Source organism: Macaca nemestrina, chromosome 12 (assembly GCF_043159975.1).
Source record: "Macaca nemestrina isolate mMacNem1 chromosome 12, mMacNem.hap1, whole genome shotgun sequence".
NCBI classification, from domain to species: Eukaryota; Metazoa; Chordata; class Mammalia; order Primates; family Cercopithecidae; genus Macaca; species Macaca nemestrina.
Window position 1 is genome coordinate 128,327,417 of NC_092136.1, and position 20,062 is coordinate 128,347,478.

At 46.6% G+C, this 20,062-nt stretch overlaps 2 protein-coding genes across 3 annotated transcripts in view; one reads left to right on the top strand and one right to left on the bottom strand.

Moving 5' to 3' along the window:
• Positions 1 to 2,774, top strand: part of LOC105476218 (Fli-1 proto-oncogene, ETS transcription factor) — a 125,742-nt gene extending 122,968 nt beyond the window's left edge. For both annotated transcript variants that reach the window (XM_011731928.3, XM_071075795.1), the window contains exon 9: positions 814 to 2,774. In XM_011731928.3, coding sequence (XP_011730230.1) covers positions 814 to 1,343 — 530 coding nt within the window. In that variant the 3' untranslated portion in view covers positions 1,344 to 2,774. The remainder of the gene's footprint in view (positions 1 to 813) is intronic.
• A 12,052-nt stretch (positions 2,775 to 14,826) lies between these two features.
• LOC105476212 (uncharacterized) lies at positions 14,827 to 18,214 on the bottom strand. Its single transcript, XM_071075797.1, has 3 exons — positions 18,156 to 18,214; positions 16,852 to 17,026; positions 14,827 to 15,837 (listed from the first exon to the last, which is right to left on the bottom strand). The coding sequence occupies exon 3, from the start codon at positions 15,826 to 15,828 to the stop codon at positions 15,355 to 15,357; it is 474 nt and encodes a 157-aa protein (XP_070931898.1). The 5' UTR covers positions 15,829 to 15,837; positions 16,852 to 17,026; positions 18,156 to 18,214; the 3' UTR covers positions 14,827 to 15,354.
• Between the last annotated feature and the right edge of the window lie 1,848 nt (positions 18,215 to 20,062).

Here is a 20,062-nt window from a genome sequence, read left to right on the forward strand (position 1 = left end):
CGAGTTATCTGGCCTTATAAAAGAGATGTGTCCTGGAAAAGTTGCAGATATAGTCAATTTGACCTTGTATTTTAAAGATTTAGTATCAAAAATAACTCTCGAGAGGATCCTTCTAAACCAAGCCCATCGAGATTGGGAGCTAGCAGGCTCTTGCAGTAGTGTGGTCCACTCACCTTCCCATCCCAGGGACTCTCGCTACCCATTCCTTCATGCCTGGGCATTCCTGCCAGAGGACAAAGAAGCCACCCAGCATATTCTAGGTATTTTTCTCTCTGCACAAGTTCTCTGTAGAACTTAGAGCTGCAAGCCAAGCTGTAGGACCTGCCAGGGGCCAAAAGCTAAAGCTCGTGAGGCAGCTTCTCCCAATGACTCCCACAGTCATGCCTTGCCCCTGACTCTTTACTGCTGACAGGGAATTCCCTGGGAGACCTGACCACTAATTAGAGATCAGACAGTGGTTCAGGCCTTTCTAGATGAAGAGGTTCAAAAGCCTTACCAAAGGGGTTGAGGGAGGATGTCGCTGGCCTAAGATCACACAGCTAGTTCTGGGCAGAGTTTGCACCTCACTTCCCACATTCCATTTACCAGGCCTTGGGGCAAAGCATCTTAGGATCTAACCTCGCTTATTATACCCAAGGCAAGCAGAAAGGCAAATCAACAGTGAGAAGAAGGGCTTGTCAGGTCGATCCCGATGTCAAAGGAAACAAAAGGTTTCTTTAAAAGGATGAGAAGCTCCCTGCATTTAGGGAACTGGGTTCTGCCTTCTCTGGACTGAGGTGTTCTGTTCTCTCCCGTTTGCCTCACGGCCTGCAGGAAGTGGGCAGATCCAGCTGTGGCAATTCCTCCTGGAGCTGCTCTCCGACAGTGCCAACGCCAGCTGTATCACCTGGGAGGGGACCAACGGGGAGTTCAAAATGACGGACCCCGATGAGGTGGCCAGGCGCTGGGGCGAGCGGAAAAGCAAGCCCAACATGAATTACGACAAGCTGAGCCGGGCCCTCCGATATTACTATGATAAAAACATTATGACCAAAGTGCATGGCAAAAGATATGCCTACAAATTTGACTTCCACGGCATTGCCCAGGCTCTGCAGCCACATCCAACCGAGTCGTCCATGTACAAGTACCCTTCTGACATCTCCTACATGCCTTCCTACCATGCCCACCAGCAGAAGGTGAACTTTGTCCCTCCCCATCCATCCTCCATGCCTGTCACTTCCTCCAGCTTCTTTGGAGCCGCATCACAATACTGGACCTCCCCCACGGGGGGAATCTACCCCAACCCCAATGTCCCCCGCCATCCTAACACCCATGTGCCTTCACACTTAGGCAGCTACTACTAGAAGCTTACTCATCGGTGGCCTTCTAGCTGAAGCCCATCCTGCACACTTACTGGATGCTTTGGACTCTACAGGACATATGTGGCCTTGAAGAGAAGACAAAACTGGATGTTCTTTCTTGTTGGATAGAACCTTTGTATTTGTTCCTTAAAAACATTTTTTTTAATGTTGGTAACTTTTGCTTCCTCTACCTGAACAAAGAGATGGATAATTCCATGGGCCAGTATGCCAGTTTGAATTCTCAGTCTCCTAGCATCTTGTGAGTTGCATATTAAAATTACTGGAATGGCTATGTCATGGTTCTGAGAAAGAAGCTGTACATTTTCTTTATGTTTTTATGACCAAAGCAGTTTCTTATCAATACACGGGTCTCATTAGGGGTTCAGTACGACACAGAATCATGGACTTAACCAGTCATGTTCTGGTTTGAGATTTAGTGAAAATAGAGGTGGGAAGCTTATAATCTAATTTTAGGAGGACCGAATTCAGTGGATGGCAACTGGAACATTGATTGTAAGGCCAGTGAAGTTTTCACCCAACTGGAATTTGATGGAAAGAAGGTGTGTGTGTTTAAGACGTCAAGGGCATTGCAGAATCCCCCTCAGTGGACAGTATGCACTCAACTGACCACTCTCTCTAGAAATAGTCAAGATACGAACTAAGAAATTTTAATGCAAATACATACATTCCTGAAAGATGGGGAATTAAATAACTATTTTTTTTAAATGATGACAGTGGGTCCCAGAACTTGGAAAAGTTGTAGGGATTTCTAAACTCAAACAGATTCGCAAGCGCTGTGCGCTTGTCAGACCATCCGACCAGGGTCAACCAATCAGAAGGCAACTTACTGTATAAATTATGCAGAGTTATTTTCCTATATCTCACAGTATTAAAAATAAATAATTAAAAATTAAGAATAAATAAACGAGTTGACCTCGGTCACAAAAGCAGTTTTACTATCGAATCAGTTGCTGTTATTTTTTTTAAATGTAATTTGTACATCTTTTATCAATCTGTACATTTGGGCTGTTTGTACGTTTTTATAGCTGGTTTTTAAAAAGCATAATATGACTATTGCTGAAAAGGAAACAGGGCTGTTTAAGTCACTGACTTACGAGAAAGCAAAGCACTGGTACAGTTATTTAACAGGCATACACAAGCAAGGAAAGATAATCCATTTAGATCTTTAATGCTTTGGAAATGTGTGTAACAGTACTGCAATAATCACAGCTCTGGGAAAAACAACAAAACTTTCCCTTGTGCAGAGGAGGGATTTTCCTGCTCTATATATGCAACATATTTTTAGACATTAAAATATATATAATTTTGCAGGTAATTGTTGACTTTTTTAACTATATGAAGTGTTAAGCTGACAACTGTCAATGAAGACCATGTTGTAAAATAATTTGACTAAATAAATGGTTCCTTCTCTCAGCGCTGAGGACAGTTTTCTTATTTACCGCCCCCGTGAGGTCAAAGGGTTTTTTTCTGGGGAACTTTCCTATTTACTTCCTGCACTATCAAGAATTTTTCAAATGTACATAGTGCAGTGCAGCAGAAGGTATAAAATCCATGTGGTTTTTCATTGTTGTTGATGATGTTTGTAGTATTTTTTCTTGTGTGTTATTTAAATCTTCCTCTAGCCTAAAAGGGTTTTATAAAATGGCAGCCAAGGCCATGGATAACCTGTATGTAAGGAACAGAGCAAAGCGAGCTGGTTTATCCAGACTTGTCTGTGAGATTTAACTCTGCAGCCTCCCCGGGGCACTTCAGACCCAGGTGGCCACCTTCTGCTACTCCCGCAGAGAATGAGCGCCCTGCTTCCCTCAGGTCTCAGACCAGGATTTTATGGCTCATGCAGATTTTTAAGGTCATTTTTCTTCCCAAGGAAGAAACTTGCCTCCAGTCGCTTCACTGTTAGGTAGCTTGTTTTCATTTTCTCTATTTTACAATGAAAAGAGCGAGACCTGGGAACTCCTTGATTTGCAAGGAATTCAACTCATAGCATTGGTAATCCTAGAACCTTCTTTGGGTAACACTGAGTACCTTCAAGACAACGTGTCTACCTAAATGAAATGGGATGTGTTTCAGAACAATGGTCTCCAATTTTTTTTTTAATCTTGCACCCTGCCATTTAAAAAGTTGTGTAAAGCACATATTCTCAACATATGCACATTGATTTATAAATCATATATACAAACTGTTACATTATTCTTCATATTAGAAAACAAATACAAAATAGAACATATTAAATGGTGTTATCAAAATAAATTGAAACTAAAATTCTACTGTTTTCTTCCTATTTTCTCTATACTGAATATCCTCTGCTGTTAACTCTCAAAACAAAGAAGTTAGTCGTTAGTGAAAAAAGTGTGTGTGCATGTACTGGGTTTCTAGTGACTTCTAAGAAAGGAGAAAATTAAAACTTGGTATTAGTGGCCCAAGCATAGAAGGAGGAATGATGAAGGCCAGGTATGTTTAAGAACCATCTAGCTGAATTCTTTTGCAGATCTCCATCTCAGCCACGCAATTTTCCCATCAGTTTTGAAATCTGCAAAGTATTCATTAGGGAAAACGGAGGCATATATTTCTGAGTGCTGTAAGAAGATGCTCAGCCCATTAGTTCATCCTTTTAAAGGTTTTCTTTATGTGTCCTACTCAAACACTGGCTCAGGCTCATCTACTCTACAGAGTCATAGAGCTTTAGCCAAATCTCGCCCCCTGAATATGTTCCACAGTGATTTGTCCTACGGCTCAGTAGCTGGCCCACTCGCTGACAGGACTGAAGCACCATTTTCTCCTCATAAGCATTTGTACAGAGGGAGGACTGGCATTTAGTCTCCTGCAATGCCCAGATTGAACGTTTGCTAGCTGGCTCCAGGGCATGCAGCTGACTAGTCACAGAGGACAAACAGAATCTTTGCCCTCCTGGCTGCTAGTCCAGTCTTTTCCCTACTGGATCATTCTGTGCCTGTGCCATGAGGTTTCTGCCATCTAACAAACAGTGCCAGCCAAGCAAAGCGGGCATGCAGGCTTGCAAGCTGTTCTCATGGAAGCTATTCCTCCCCACAGTTTGGGACACTGGCCAACAGTCCTTTAGCGGGAGGTCGTCTTAGTCCATTTTGTCTGCTATAACAAACTACCATAGACTGGGTGGCTCATAAAAATAGAACCTTATTTCTCACAGTTCTGGAGGCTGCGAAGTCCAAGATGAAGTTACCAGCAGATTCAGTGTCTGGTGAGGGCCCTTGCCTTGGTTTATAGAGGAAATCTTCTCACTGTGTGCTGACATGGTGGAAGGGGCAAGGGAGTGCTCTGGGGTCTCTTTCATAAGGGAATTAATCCCACTCTTAAGGGCTCCACCACCATGCCCTCATCACCTCCAAATACCTTCACATTGGGGATTAGGTTTCAGCATATTAATTTGGGAGAAGGGACAGACACAGTCAGTCTATAGCAGAGGTCATCTTTTTTCAGTGTCAAAAAATGTTGTTGAGTCCCACACAAAGAAAGTTCTATTTATTTTATTTTATTTTATTTTATTTTATTTGTGGAGATGGGGTCTCTCTATGTTGCCCAGGCAGGTCTCAAACTCCTGGCTTCAAGCAATCCTTCCACCTCAACCTCCCAAAGTGTTGGGGTTACTGGCGTGAGCCACCACGCTGGGCCTATTTTCAGTATCTGTTATTTTAAAACATTTTTAATAGTCAACAGCCACTAGAAAATGTAATAACACTTAAAAAGATTGTTATTTTACTTAACCAATAATATCTGCATGCAAGTGAGTGATGAACATACACAATGGGAAGTGGATTAAGAGGTTCTCAGATAAGATTTGCTAGTTTAGACCAAATGAGATCAGGAGGTTCTACAACACAAGGGAGGAAAGGAGCCTCTGTCCACCCCAAGGCAAGGCACTGCCAACCCAAGGCAATGCTTAGTGGAGAAGTAAAAAACAGAACAAAATGCAGTACTTTCTGTGAGAGGTGGTTTCTGTGGACTTGGTTTCTTACCGTATTTCCTCCAATATCTGTTAATTAACAAGCATCACGTAAACCTGTTGCCTTACAAACTCTTGAAAAGGTGTCCTTTTGGGGAATGTGCTTGGGGAAAGCAACCCTTAAGCATGGCTCTCTGCTGCCCAGCCCTGCTCCCTCGCTCAGAAATTCCTCCACCATCAACAGTACCGCTGGGCTTGTGTCCAGAAGGCCCTCAGGAGGTCGAGGTAAGAGGATGCTTTGTATCAATGGGGACAGGGATGGGAGAGGTAATAAGAACCGGGATGGGGGCCAGGGGACTGGCTGGGTTCTGGTGAGCATACAGAAGCTTTGCTCTTATCCGCGAAGGAATGCAGGTTTTGCAGAAAGCGCATTGGGCATTTCATCGCATAGAAAGCTACTGAAACTGACACTACATGCCTTCAGCTAGGGAGTCCGGCTAAGGGATTATGAAAGGCCAGCTGATTCCAAAACTACAAATCCCAGGCTCCCTCGGGGGATGGACACTTGTGAGAGGAAGTGGGTTAGCCAGTCAAACCTTAGGGTTTCAGCCAGTTGAGAAAGGATAGGGAGGGAAGCTTTAAAAGGAATGTGGGCCCACAAGCCTGGGGTCTGTCTCTCTCTCTCAGTCTGATGTGGCCTCCTGTCTAATTGTTTCAGTCTGTCCGAGCTGGTAAATCCCTGAGCACATAGTCAATTTACACTCAGCTTAAAAGCTCTAGAGGGAGACAGGAAAAATTTCCAGTGAGACCACTCACTCACCTACAACTGCTAGATTAACCTTCTGCATTTTAGCTGAGTTAACTCATGTGTTTTCTTTAGTGGGAGGAAAGAGGCAATTTGAGTAGACAAATGAAAATGAATATAATGCCAGAAACTCTGGGTTAAATGCTGGCCCTTCCACCTCCTGGGTAACTTGTCTTCATCGATTAAGTAGGACCTGAGTTATATCTCCTGCCTGAGTTTCTATGAGACATTGGACGACAGTGTGGAAGACCCATTGCAGACTGCTGTACAGGAGGTTTATGGATAATCATCATTATCTGCTAGTATTGGCTAGTATTTTTCAAGAACATTCATTAAGTTCTGCGTAACTGGTGGGCACCCTGTTTGGGGAGTTCAGTGCAGTGTCATTTTTGTTTTGTGGTCAGAAAGACATTTTCCAAATGGGTGCAAAGTAGGAATAAGTTAGGTTTTCCAGAGAACCTTTGCGTTTTCCCCATCCACAGCCCTCCCAGTGCCCCACTTGGGATTTTGCCCTTCCTTGGCTCTATGTGTGCACCTAAAGCCAGCGGAGCATGTGGCCAAGCTGCAGGATGTTGCAAATAAATTGAGATTGTTATAAAGGAATGCTAAAAATGTGCTTTGACAGAAATGTTGGATGGGATTTTTCAATCGGCTAAGAAATAAAGGTTGGGAGCTGGGATTTTATTCCTTGCAAGCTTGGATTCAGACTCTTTGCAGACCTAAAGCCACCTGTTAGCTCCATGAGAAAAGGAACTGTCTGTCCTATTTGCCGCAGTGACAGCAGTACACCGTAAATGGTCAGTAAATATATGATAAGTGAGTACACGAAGAACAGGCCCAGAGTCCAGAAAACCTGGTTATGAAGCCCAGCATGTCCACTGCCTATATTATAATTTACTGTTTTGGAGCTTGGTTTTTCCCATCTATAAAATGAGGATGATTATAATAACTATACAACGGTATCACCGGAGTTAAGTAAGATAATGTACATAAAAATGCTCTGTATGTTGAAAAGAACTAGAAAACTGCAAGATTTCCTAGGTATTATTGTCAAGGTCTTACTGTCTTCATTGAAGGGCAACTCCTCTTTAAATTCAAAATTCTGTACAGGTCTCTGTTCCTCTCTGATCGAAGATAGAGTGAAACCTCACTATTCTATTCTGTATTGTGAATATACAGAATAGAATTGTGATTTTTTATAACTGTAAAACCTTGAAACAGTCACGAACTTCCAGAAAAGTTAGAACAGTACGACGAACAGTTTTTAGTGAATCATTTAAGAGAAAGTTTCCAACCATGCTCCATTAACCCCAAACACTTAAGGGCATATTTCATTTAAACAACAACCTTTTCCTACATAGTCCGGTATAATCAAGAGAATCGAATAACTAATGCAGGCGGATTACTCCTATGTAATCCCGAGGCACCATGCACTGTTGCCTGATTGTCGCCACTGCTGTCTTTTGGAGCAAAAGGTTCCCATTCCGAATCGCTGATTGTGTATGCTGTCATCTACCATTAGTCTGGAACATTCCCTCGGTCTTTCAGGTCTGTGACAATTTTGAATATGACAGGTCAGGTATTCTGTAGAATGTTCCCCAATTTGGGATTGCTGGTATATTGTTGTGATTAGATTGAGCTGAGGCTTCTCTGAGAGGACCGTCGCAGGAGTCACGCTGCCTTCTCCTGGCATTGCATTGGGTGGTACATCATTTCAATGTATCCCATTATCGACGAAGTTCACTCTTTGTTTAAGACGGTATCTCCCAGGCTTCTCCTTTGAAAAGTTATTCCTTTACCCTTTGTAATCAATAAGTATTTTGTGGAGGTTTACTTTGAAGATATGTAAATATCCCATTCGACATCAAATTTCAATGTATTCATTCATTTATTTGTATCTCTAAGACTCATGGCTTTCTCTTTTATTGAGTGGATATGACCTGTTCTTTAATGATTACATTGTCCCAATGGAAGGACATTCACGCTGGCTCCTGTCTCCTTTGACATGTTCCCATCAGTCTTTAAGTGCTTCCTTACTTTCTCCCACAACAACTTATTTTGGAGTTTGTGCCCCAGCCCTGGAATGAATCATCTCCCCGTGGATTCCTAGTTCTTTTTAGTGGGAAATGCTATTTAGAACCCAATACCTTGGGGATAGATGTGCCAATTGCTAATGGGGTGTCCCTGCTCCCAGGCCCACTCAGTGTACAGAGCCAGGCAATAGATGGAGATACATGCACACACATATATCATATATGTATGTATGTGTCTATATGCACTCACATATATACATACATATATAGTCATGCCTTGCTTAATAATGGGGATACATTCTGGAAAATGTGTCCTTAGGTGATTTTAAGGTTGTGAATATCATAGAGTGTACTTCACACACCTAGATGGAACAGCCTATTACACACCTGGGATATGTGGTAGAACCTATTGCTCCGAGGTTACAAACCTGCACAGCATGTTACTCTACTGAATACTGTAGGCAACTGTAACACAACGGGAAGTATTTGTGTATCTAAACATGGAAAAGGTACGGTAAAAATATGAGGATAAAAGATAAAAAATGGTCCACTTGTATAGGGCACTTACCATGAATGGAACTTGCAGGATGGCAAATTGATCTGGGTGAGTCAGTGAGTGAGTGGTGAGTGAATGTGAAGGCCTAGGACATAACTGTACACCACTGCAGACTCTGTAAACATTGTACACTTAGGCTACACTAAATCCACAAAACCTCTTTCTTTCTTCAATAATAAATTAACCTTAGCTTACCGTAATTCTTTATAAAGTTCTAAATTTTTTAACTCTTTTACTCTTTTGTAATAACATTTAACCGAAAACACAAACCCATTTTACAGTATAAAAATATTTTCTTCATATCCTTATTCTATACACTCTTTTTATTTAAAAAATATTTCATTTTACTCCTTGAAATTTTTGTTAGAAATGAAGACATGAACTCATATTTAGCCTAGAACCTGCCTGAGGCTGTTTTACAGTTAACTTTTTAAACATTTAAGTAGGCATTATCTACTTATATCTAAAATCTATCATTCTAAAATAATGATACATAAACAGTAACATAGTTGTTTACTATCATTATCAAGAATTACGTACTCTCCACCTGCTAGACTTTCATAGACCGGCGGGGAAGTAGGTTTGTTCACATCAGCGTCACCACAGACATGAATATTGCATTGCACTTCCACAGGGCATAAGTGCCAATGTCACTGGGTGACAGGAATTCTTCACCTCCATTATAGTCTTGTGGCATCACCATTGTATATGGGGTCTTTCATGGACCTAAACATCATTATGCAGTGCATGACTGTATATGCTTATACGTTTATATCGATATTTATTTTTGTTATCTATATGACTATGCATATACATTTATTTCTGTATTTATTTCTACTATCTATCTACATTGAAACCCTGAGTTCACTCAGAAGCATTCATTTCTAATCCAACACTGGATGTTGTATCCCCTTTTGTGTCCGTAGTTCCCTTATCTGATAGTGAAAAGAATGGTTTCCATTAGGCATCCTATAAGCACTTCCGAGTCAATCTTTCTGCATGCACCCAGTCTTCCATCTCTGCTGCACCCCTCACCTCCATGCAACGTGTTCATCTCCCTGCATTGGCCCTAAACTCCCATCTGGGCCACCCCACTGCATGGGTGCCCTCCTCACCCCACCCCAGGCAGTGCCTCTCTGTGGATATTGTTCTCACCCTGTTCAAGCTCTGATGCCCCAACCCAGGCAACCCCTCCACAGGCAAACCCTCCTCCACCAGCTATAGCCCTGACACCCAGGACAGGCTGCACACCCTGCGGCCCATGCTCTCTCTTTACTCCACTAGGGCACTAACACTTCCCATCAGGATGTGCCACACGGATGCCCTTCTCATCCTTTTCAGGCTCTGATATCACTACCCCCTGACTCTTGCCTTGCTCTGCTGCACCTATGGCTACTGGAGTCAAGACCTCAGTGGGGGGGGGGGGGGGGGGAAGGAAAAGGGAAGGAAGAAGGGAAGGTGTGTGCTTACACAGTTACAACAGCACATATCTCATTGGGTGTGTGTATGTGTTGACCATGCATGGCAAAAAGGGACCACAAGATCCATTAAATTGTGGTTTTCCTGCTACCATATTTACACACACACACACACACACACACACACACACACACACCCTTGTGCCTTTTGAGATGCAGAATCCGGTGAGCAGTTAAAGGAGAAAAAGAGATGTAGGAGTAGTTAACCAGAGAGGCTAACAAGATAGGAAGCAATGAGGGACAGACAAGCGGAGAAAATGAAATGTTAAAACCTTGTTTTAGATGTGCAGGGGAGAAATTGGAAGGGGAAGGGGAACAGAGTGTGGCTGGTAAGGATGAAAAAGCAATGTTCTGGGTTATAACGTTAATGTTTTTGGTAGAGGCTGGGGTGAAGAATGCATGGTTTTTTAATTATTTTTGGTTGTTGGGTTCTGTGAAGAGAGAGTAATATGAGACCTTGGGATCTATTTGTGCCCAAAGTCTGTGTCCTCCATTAGACAATAAGGGAATGAAGGGCAGAAACTTTGTCTAACTCCTTCTTTATAAGCCAGTGTCTGGCTTCTAGAAAGATCCAGTATGTGTCTATTTGTCAAACTGCACCCGCTGGGCAAAAAGTGTCCAAACCCAATACAGCTGCCCAGCAATTCTGAGGGAAGCGTGAGCTGTCTATTCTCCTCGGTTATTGTTAATTCCAGAAATACACAGAGAAAATAAAAATTACAGAAGATGCAGTTAAAGTATGGAGCTAGACCACTGTTAAAACTTGCCAGTAATTTTTACCAAGCTAGCCTTTGGTGTTAACTGGTTTCCCCAGAAGATGCAGTATTTCTTTCCCCACTGATGGTTATATCGCCCAGAGCCCCTGGCTTTGAGAAATGTTTAATGAAGCATTGCATATATTCAAGCAATACTTTCCAGACACCTCAGCTTTTCTTGACAGCGTTACCTTCCTTCGCTCTTTCTTTGTCTCTTTTAGGAACATCAAATCATTCAGTGATTTTCTGCATAACTCAAAGTTTTGTCATTCAGAAAAAAAGTCATAACAGAACAGATAACCATTAGGAAACCAATTTGGGTCAGACATCCACTCGAGAAGTTTAAAATGTGGAGAATGCAAACTCTACCCATAGTGACTTAGTCTGTAGGGAAGAAATATGAACTTGCCACTAATTTCTGAATGGCAAAATTAATTCAATTATAGCTAGATCTGCCTTCATAAGGATATTTCTGATGCTTCTCAGCCGGTTCCTTTTATACTGAATATTTACAAACTTCAGTGATCATCAGAATCCAAGACACAAAACTCAGATGAATCCGATTTATCAAGTGGCTTCAACCCAGCAACCAAATCATAGGGTTGCCATTTGTGCTCAAAGCCAACACTCCAAGGTTTGGGGTAGATGAGAATGAAGAGGGAGAAGAGGAGAAAAGAAGCTATTTCCTGCCAGGCCCGGTGACTCACGCCTGGAGTCCCAGCACTTTGGGAGGCTGAGGCGGGTGGATCACCTAAGGTCAGGAGTTCAAGACCAGCCTGGCCAACATGGTGAAACCCCGTCTCTACTAAAAATACAAAAATCAGCTGAGCGTGGTGGTGCACGCCTGTAATCCCAGCTATTCAGGAGGCAAAGGCAAGAGGATTGCTTGAACCTGGGAGGTGGAGGTTGTAGTGAGCTGAGATGGCATCATTGCATGCCAGCCTGGGGGACAGAACGAGACTTGGACTCAAAGTAAAATAAAAAATAAAGACGTTTCCATCCCCACAAAGAGCTATGTCACTAAAGATACAGGCATCCCCTACGATGTCCTGCTCATTTAGGAAACCCATATCCCTAGAAGATCAAAGCCCATTACCTCTGGGGAAGTCTGATTAATTCCGGGAGGGATATTATGGGCATTTGTGGAGTTTCCAAAAAACTCAAAAGAGCCATAAATATCATATTTACATACAACATTCACCTAGGTTAAATTTCTTTGCAAGAAGTATCTAATTCTCAAGAGATCAGCTATTCAGCTTGTTGGGAGCTAATTACAAATGGTCCCTTAGCTTTGCTCAGTCAACTGGCCAAAGGCAATGGAGAGGAAACTGGAGTTAAGACAACTGCAGTCGGTCCCTGGAGGGGGCCTATTCCACTGCCAGCATTCTGGCTAATCAGACCAGATTAACAAGTATTCTTTATGCATGAGGGCCTGCTGGTTTTCCTGGGCGAGAATATGACAGAAAGTCGGGGGGCTGATGCTGGGTGTCCAGGAAATCAGCTTAATGATATTAACGAAAAAATAAAGTTTAATGAGACACATAGCATCTCTAGGTGAAAACCGTCTCTCACTAAATCCTCAACCATTCTGATCTCTGAGAAAATGCGAAGATTGGCCTAACCATGGAATTTCCTGGTCTTGGTAGATTTACAACTGAAGCTTCAGCAGATGACCCGAGTCATAACTGCTGGCTGCACAGCAAATTCAATTATCCCAAATTCCAAAACACCACCCCTCTTCCTGCCCCTCACCCCTTCCTTATCATAATCTTTCCCGGGCCATCAACCCCCAATGGGTTGTCTGAGCCCAGTTTAGATCCTCTGCAAGCTCTGAGCTAAGAATCGACGCTAAAGACATCTCATCAGAGGAAGAAAGCCACATTCTTGATGGAAAGCAATGACACAACTTCAGACCCAGCCTGGCCCAACCAGCACAAAGAGTAAGTAAATCAGTCCTGTCCCCTTTTTCCAGTCATCTCCAAGGACAAAGAAAACAGCATTAGGATACACAAAGTAATTTTTCTAACAGCATGGAGGCCCTTACTGTTAATGAAGGGAAACTTTTGAAACAGTTTTGTCTGCTGAAGTTTTAATCACCATCACGCACACCACATACCTGTCATTGGTCTCCCCACTCTCAACCTGGCCACATATAGTCAGAGAAAATCCCTTCATTATTTAGAGAGGCTTCATAGAAGATGGCTTCTTTGAACTGACAGGCATTCATGCAGGCTTCCTGGAACACTGGGAATTTACTGTCGAACAGCCATGGCAGTGAGGGAGACAGGAACCTCAGGAGAACAGGAACTCTTGGAGGGACAGCCTCCTGGCGCTGGAACAAAAAAGCTACCAGTAGGCCGGGCGCGGTGGCTCACGCCTGTAATCCCAGCACTTTGGGAGGCCGAGACGGGCGGATCACGAGGTCAGGAGATCGAGACCATCCTGGCTAACACGGTGAAACCCCGTCTCTACTAAAAATAGAAAAAATTAGCCGGGCGCAGTGGCGGGCGTCTGTAGTCCCAGCTACTCGGGAGGCTGAGGCCGGAGAATGGCGGGAACCCGGGAGGCGGAGCTTGCAGTGAGCCGAGATCGCGCCACTGCACTCCAGCCTGGGCGACAGAGCGAGACTCCGTCTCAAAAACAAACAAACAAACAAACAAAAAAGCTACCAGTGTCCAAAATGGCGGGTGTTCCTGCATTCCCATGACTGAGATCCCTTCTCACAGCTTGCCTCTGGTCGTTCGTCTCACTACCATCTTGCCTCAATCTCTCCGTATTTCCCAGTTAATATGTTTGGGCAGGAAGATCTGGTTTGCCTAGATGATTACTGTCAGTGAGGCACCCTGACGGGCCAGCCTAAGGCCACCCCTACGGCCAAAGTCAGGACAGCACTGAATGTGAGACCACCCAGGACAGCATCTCCCCAGAGGGGCTCCCCTGTCCAGGACTTACTAGTATCCATGCTTCACCCAGAAATCTTATATTATGTTATGGAAAGTCAGCAAATGTCATCTGAGAGAAGGACACTACATCGCCACTGGACCTAGGCTGAAATGTGGCCTTTAGGAACTAACACTGAGGGCTATCCATTTTCATTTAACCCTTGGAACAGCCCAATGAGGCGGGCGTTGCCCGTCCCTGTTCATAGTTGAGGGTTGTGAGGTTCTGAAACGACACTAGCAGGTGGACTTGGACCCTGGCCTGCCAGTTCCACCCCTGAGCTGTTCGGCACTAGCAGCACCTTCTGACTCGTGGCCTTTTCTGCCCGCTGCACAGGAGACAGACCACCCCGCCGGAGAGCTGCCTCCACCGCAGAGCTGAAGCACAAAGCCCTTCATAGTTTTCAAGGCCTTTCCTTCCTGTAACATACGTCACTGTCCATCGTACCCACTGGCTTAATGTCCGTCTCTCCCCACTGGAAGGAGGCTCCACTAGGGCACCGCTCTGGTTTTCTTCCCTGGTGATCCCAGCACCTAGAAGGACGCCCGCCCGCTGCCTGTGCTCAGATGCGTTCTCAAATGAGCAGCTCGCCTGTGACAAGGACACGTTTGGTCCCCACTTTACCAGTAAGGGATACAGCCGCTCAGCAACTCTGGGACTCGAGGGCTGGGGCAGTCTGGGGGACCTCATCCTGCAATGGAGTCAGCGTTTGACAATGTAGAAGCTCTCTGGGAGGGAAAAGGAAGCGGTGTTGGAGTTTCTGGAAGTCTACCTCTGCAGCAACATTTGGCCAACCAGGGAAAGGTTTTCGATTTGTTTTATTTTGAGAAAGGTTCCTGGAAGACCCCCCAACCCCACCCAGGGCAGAGGCGTCCACCTGGCAGCGCCTGGGCCCAGCTCCGGCCTGACCACCCAGGTTCATCTCCCCCTACCCGCCCCCCATCCCCACCCCCCGCTAGGCCCCTCCTCCAGACGTCTGTGAATTCAGCCCATTTAAAATTCTCTTTGAAAAGATCTCTGTTTGGGTGAGTTCCGTGGGCTCTGCCGAGAGAGCGGCAGATTATCTGAAAATAGGTGTTACTGATTACAACCAAGTGGTCTTTGTGGAAAGGGGTCCACTTGAACCAAAATAAATATTTGCCATTACAAAGAACAAGCCGGTCCCTGTTGCGGGCGGGGGCGTCCTCGGGCCTCTCTGGCTCCCTCAGCCCGGGCGCAGCGCGAGCGCGGATTGTGTTTCTCCTGCGAGGACGGGGACGCGCGCGGGCGGGGCGCAGGGGCCCGGTGGCTCGGACGCCAGAGGCTCGCGGCCCAGGGCCGGCTGCAGGCTTGAAGCCTGCTCGGGGCTTGGGATTGTATTTTCTTTGGCTTTCTGGCGCGCTCCTTATTATTTATTTCTTTTCCCTCTGTTTTATTTTTATTTTCAAGTTGCCGGCCAGGCTGGATGCCGTCCATTCACCCCGCTGCCTTGGAGCGCTGCGCGCAGACAGCCGGAGCCGGCTCGGGCTCAGCCCCGGGGGTGGGGGGCAGCCCAGGGCGCGGGGGGCGGGGTACGCGGGTAGCAGCTCAAGGGTGAGGGGCAGCCAGAGTGCGGGGGGCGGGGTAGTCCGGGAGCAGCTCCGGGTTGGGGGCAGCCTTGGGCACAGGGAGGTGCGGGGGACTCAGGGGGCAGCTCCGGGTGGGGTGGCCGAGGGCGCTGGGGGCCAGCAGACGCAGGGGACAGCTCATGGTGTGGGTGGCCGAGGGAGCCGAGAGCAGCTCGGGGGTTGGGGGCAGCCTTGGGCGAGGGGAAGTGGGGGGACGCAGGGGGCAGCTCGGGTGGGCCAACGCCGAGGGTGGGGAAGGGCTGGGGAGAACAGGGGCACCGCAGGGTTGGAGGGAGGACGCCAGGCTGTGCGCCTGCCTGGCTGGGGCGACAGGAATCCAGCTTGACAGTGGTTCCCTCCGCGGTCCAGGGATCTCGTGACCCTGCAGTAACCATTTGGTTTTCCTGAAAAGATGATGGTAATTCCGTGAAAGACCTGGGGGTAGAAGGCAGCTGAAACTTGGACCCCCGCTGGAGTCCCCCTTCTTCCATTCTTCCGCAAACGCTCTCCCTGCTTTCTGCCCAGGGGGAGCACAGACCTTCCCCTCCAGTGTGCTCCTGGGCGGCATCCCACTGGCGCCGGAGCCTCTGAGAGGTCTCCACCTGCCCCTGGAGATCCCACCCTCACCTCTCTGGAGCGGAGCCGCTGGTGGATGGCAGGGTGGCGGGGGATCTATGGAGAGAGAAGGATCCCCTTCTCTGTTAGTGTGGAGACTACAGGCTTTGGGGAGCCACCCTGCCCCCGCCCCCAACCAGAGTGGATTGTACAGGGCCCAGTGTGGAGGGCTAGAGGCTGAGAAGGAGGGAGCAGGAAGGCCTAACTCGGGTGGCTCTAGAAGGCAGACGGGAAAAGCTGGGGTCAGAAAGAAGGGAGAGGGGAAACAGAAGGAATGTGGAGTAAACCATTCCTGCCAAGTGCAGATCACCGGAGAGCTGAGCAGCTGGGCTGATGGAGCCCGAGAGGGATGGAGAAAGAACTACAGCTACAAGGACCTTGTGTCATACACCGGACCGGCTTCCCCTGCTGGGCTGCACATCACAAACTCCTTCCTAACCCCAGCTTCCTCTTACATGGCTGAAGAAGGCATTCCTGGTGTTTTTGGCTTTCTGGCACGCTGTTTATTATTTATTTCTTTTCCCTCTGTTTTATTAAGTCTATCTCTGCCTCTGTCTCTCTTTGGCAACTATTTCCCTCCTCCCCAAATCCTGGCAAGATCTACCATCAGCCCAATGTGCATGGGCAGCATGCCCCAGGCCAGCCTCTTAGAGCCAGGAGAAGGGACCCCAAGGCATGGAAGGTCACCGGTAGACTCTCCGTGGAGACTTCAACTTCCCCCTGCGAAGTCACTTCCGGTAGGAAAACCTGGCTGCCTTACCCCGTTTCCTCCAAGCCACAGCTAGTGAGGAATAGTCACCCACCTCCCATCCCAGCGTGAGGTCCGCCCAAGCCTGGGAAGTGGGAAGTGTTCCGTCAAGGCGGAAACTTGTCAGCAGGCTCAGCAGGCAGAGCAGGGCCCAGGGTTGTGAGGAAGAGATGGCTCTGCAGAAGGACCATTGCTCTTTGCAGCTCAGTTCTGGCGGTTCCTGCACCAACCTACGAACACGTTGGGTGGCAACCAAAAGCAGATATTTTTAGAGCTGAAAATGGCCTTTAGGGGCATGTAATCCACCGGTTTCACCCCTTGTTGTAAACCCAGAGTCCAGCTAGATGTGCGGGCTTACACCTAGAATCCCAGTGCTTTGGGAGGCTGAGGCAGGAGGATCACTTGTGGCCAGGTGTTCAAGGCTGCAATGCGTTACGATCATGCCACACTGCATGTCAGCCTGGGCTATGGAGCAAGATGCCACTCAAAGAAGAACCGAAAAAACAGAAAACAAAAGAAAACACAGAGACTGATGTCCCGGTCTTTGGAAACCCCTAAGGCACCAGAAAATCCTGACTCCAGAGATCTGCAGAGGGGCCCAGGGACTCTGTTTTTATAACACGTGCTCTCAGGTGACTGTATCCTCTGCTAGGCCCGAAAGATACCCTCAGTGGTGAGCTGGTAAATGTTAGCAGCTGGCCACTGAAGGGGGCAAATGTGGGTGATACAGTTTGTCTATGTCCCCACCCAAATCTCATCTTGAATTGTAGTTCCCATAATCCCCACGTATCGTGGGAGGGACCTGGTAGGAGGTAATTGAATCATGGGGACAGTTACCCTCATGCTGTTCTCATGATAGTGAGTGAGCTCTTACGAGATCTGATGGTTTTACAAGGAGCTTTTCCCCCCTGGCTTGGCACTTCTCCTTGCTGTCGCCATGTGAAGAAAAACACGTTTGCTTCCCCTTCTGCCATAATTGTAAGTTTCCTGAGGCCTCCCCAGCCATGCTGAACTGCCAGTCAACTAAACCTCTTTCCTTTATAAATTACTCAGTCTTGGGTATGTCTTTATTAGCAGCATGAGAACAGACTAATACAGTAGGCCCTGAGTGATCACATTTGCCAATTCCCAGGACATAAGCTTTCCGCCACCACTGATGTCAGGCTGCCAGCATAACACTGGTCCAGAGCTAGGAAAAGATGCACCCATCAGCTCTTTACAGGAATGCTCACACCCCCTAGGGGCCACAAAACTGAAGTGACAGCTCCTTGGGGACAGAGCCAGGAGAGGATTCTGGATCCAGGGGCCTGCCCCACCACACTGCCTTGCTTCCTAGTTAGTCACTGCCTTCTTACTTACCAGAAATCATGACCAAGTAGTTCAGGATGGCCCTGGTCAAAGGCGGGGCCAGAATGAAATCAGGAAGCTGAACAAGAAACAAAAGCACAGTCGGTCTTTCCTTCCTCTTCACTTTGCAACAGAGGCCTCAGGAGTGTGGGTGACAGGGAAGGAGAGAGCCTGACTGCCCACACTTGTGTTCTCTGAGGAGAAAATGGAAAAGGCAAGAGAACGATTCTAGAAAGTGGACATAGAGCATTGACAAAACTGAGAGGACACAGAGACAGCAATCTTGCCAGCTGGCCTGGGCCGATTCCACCCAGGGCCTTGGAGGTGCGCGGTGGCAGTGCTGTAATGGGCATGGAGAGATGGGTATGGAGAGCAGGGTCAACTTGAGGGAAATGGGACAAAGAGAAGGCTGTGCTTTACTTTTTTGTGTTCCATTCAGAGCCTACCATAAGAAAACACCAGAAATTGAGTTCACCTAAAAACTAGTTAAAAAACAAAAACTAAGATCCTGCAGAGCTTGGATGTTCAGACGTGGCTGCTATTTGGAAACCTCCCCTCGCACGGAGTCAGGTGGCTCATTGTTCAGGCTGCCATCTGTTCTTCCTCACCCGCAGCTCCAGTTCGTGGAGTTGTAGGATGATAGGGTTCATTTTAGAGATGAGAGAACCAGAGACCCAGAAAGGTAACATCTACTGCCCAGATTGCACTACTATTTATTCGAATTCAAATTTACCAGATCTAATCCAGGCCCAGAATTTAATCTAGCTCCTTAGATGCTACAATGCCCTGTCTCTCAATTACCGTTTGTTAAAAATTATGATAAAAGAAATGTATTGTCATGATAGAAAATCTGTACCAATCAGAATATTAGAAGTATTAGAAACCCCGGGTCTAGTGGAAGTGACCCACAGCATGATCTGGTCAGCTTCAGGTGGGAGCATACTGGTCATACTGGTCATACTGGTCATCTGAGTTGTGGGTTTCTCATTTGTCCCAGCAGAGGATATCTGTTGGGCCTAGCAGTGGATACAGTCACCTGAGAGCACATGTTATGGAAACAGAATCCCTAGGCCCCTCTTCAGATCTCTGGAGTCAGGATTTTCTGGTGCCCTAAGGGTTTCCAAAGACCTGGACATCGATCTCTGTTATTTGATGACCAGTATGCTCCCACCCAAAGCTGACGGAATCATGCTGTGAGTCACTTCCACTAGACCCAGGGTTCTCAGGAGTCAGCATTCTCAGAATCACCAGGAGAGCTTAGGAAAATTCCTGTGACAATCCCAATGCCCAGATTGTCCCCCTATAGCCATTAAGGCAGACTCAAAGGTTGAGGGGTGGCAAGCAGCAGTAGTTTCTGAGGTTCTTGGATGATGCCAATGTGTGTCCAAGATTGAAGGCCACTGGCCTAGAATATTCTCCACCCAAGTCTGCATGACTGGCTTCTTCTTCCTGTGGCTTGGCCCTCCCTCTGTGTCTGCTCCTCAGGGAGGCCTCCCCTCCTCACTTGGTTTGAGGAAGCGCCCTCCCTGTGAGTTGTTCTCCATGTTATCACACTTTCGTATTTTCTTGTATCACTATTTGAATTTTTTTTCTTTTGACATAGGGTCTGGCTTTGTCACCCAGGCTGGAGTGCAGTGGTGTGATCACAGCTCACTGCGGCCTCCACCTCCTAGATTCAGGTGATTCTCCCACCCCAGCCTCTTGAGTAGCTGGGGCTGCAAGTGTGTACCACCAGGCCTGGCTAATTTTTGTACTGTTTGTAGAGATGGGTTTTCACCATGTTGCCCAGGCTGGTCTTGAACTTTTGGGCTCAAGTGATCCACCCACCTCAGTCTCTCAAGTAGCTGGGACTATAGGTGTGTGCTACCATGCCAGACTATTTTTTCCATTTTTCTGTAGAGATGGGGTCTCGCTATGTT

What these genes read in the sequence shown, in the direction of transcription:
- LOC105476212 (XM_071075797.1), bottom strand. Translation starts at nt 15,828, where the DNA reads ATGGTTACTGCAGGGTCACGAGATCCCTGGACCGCGGAGGGAACCACT.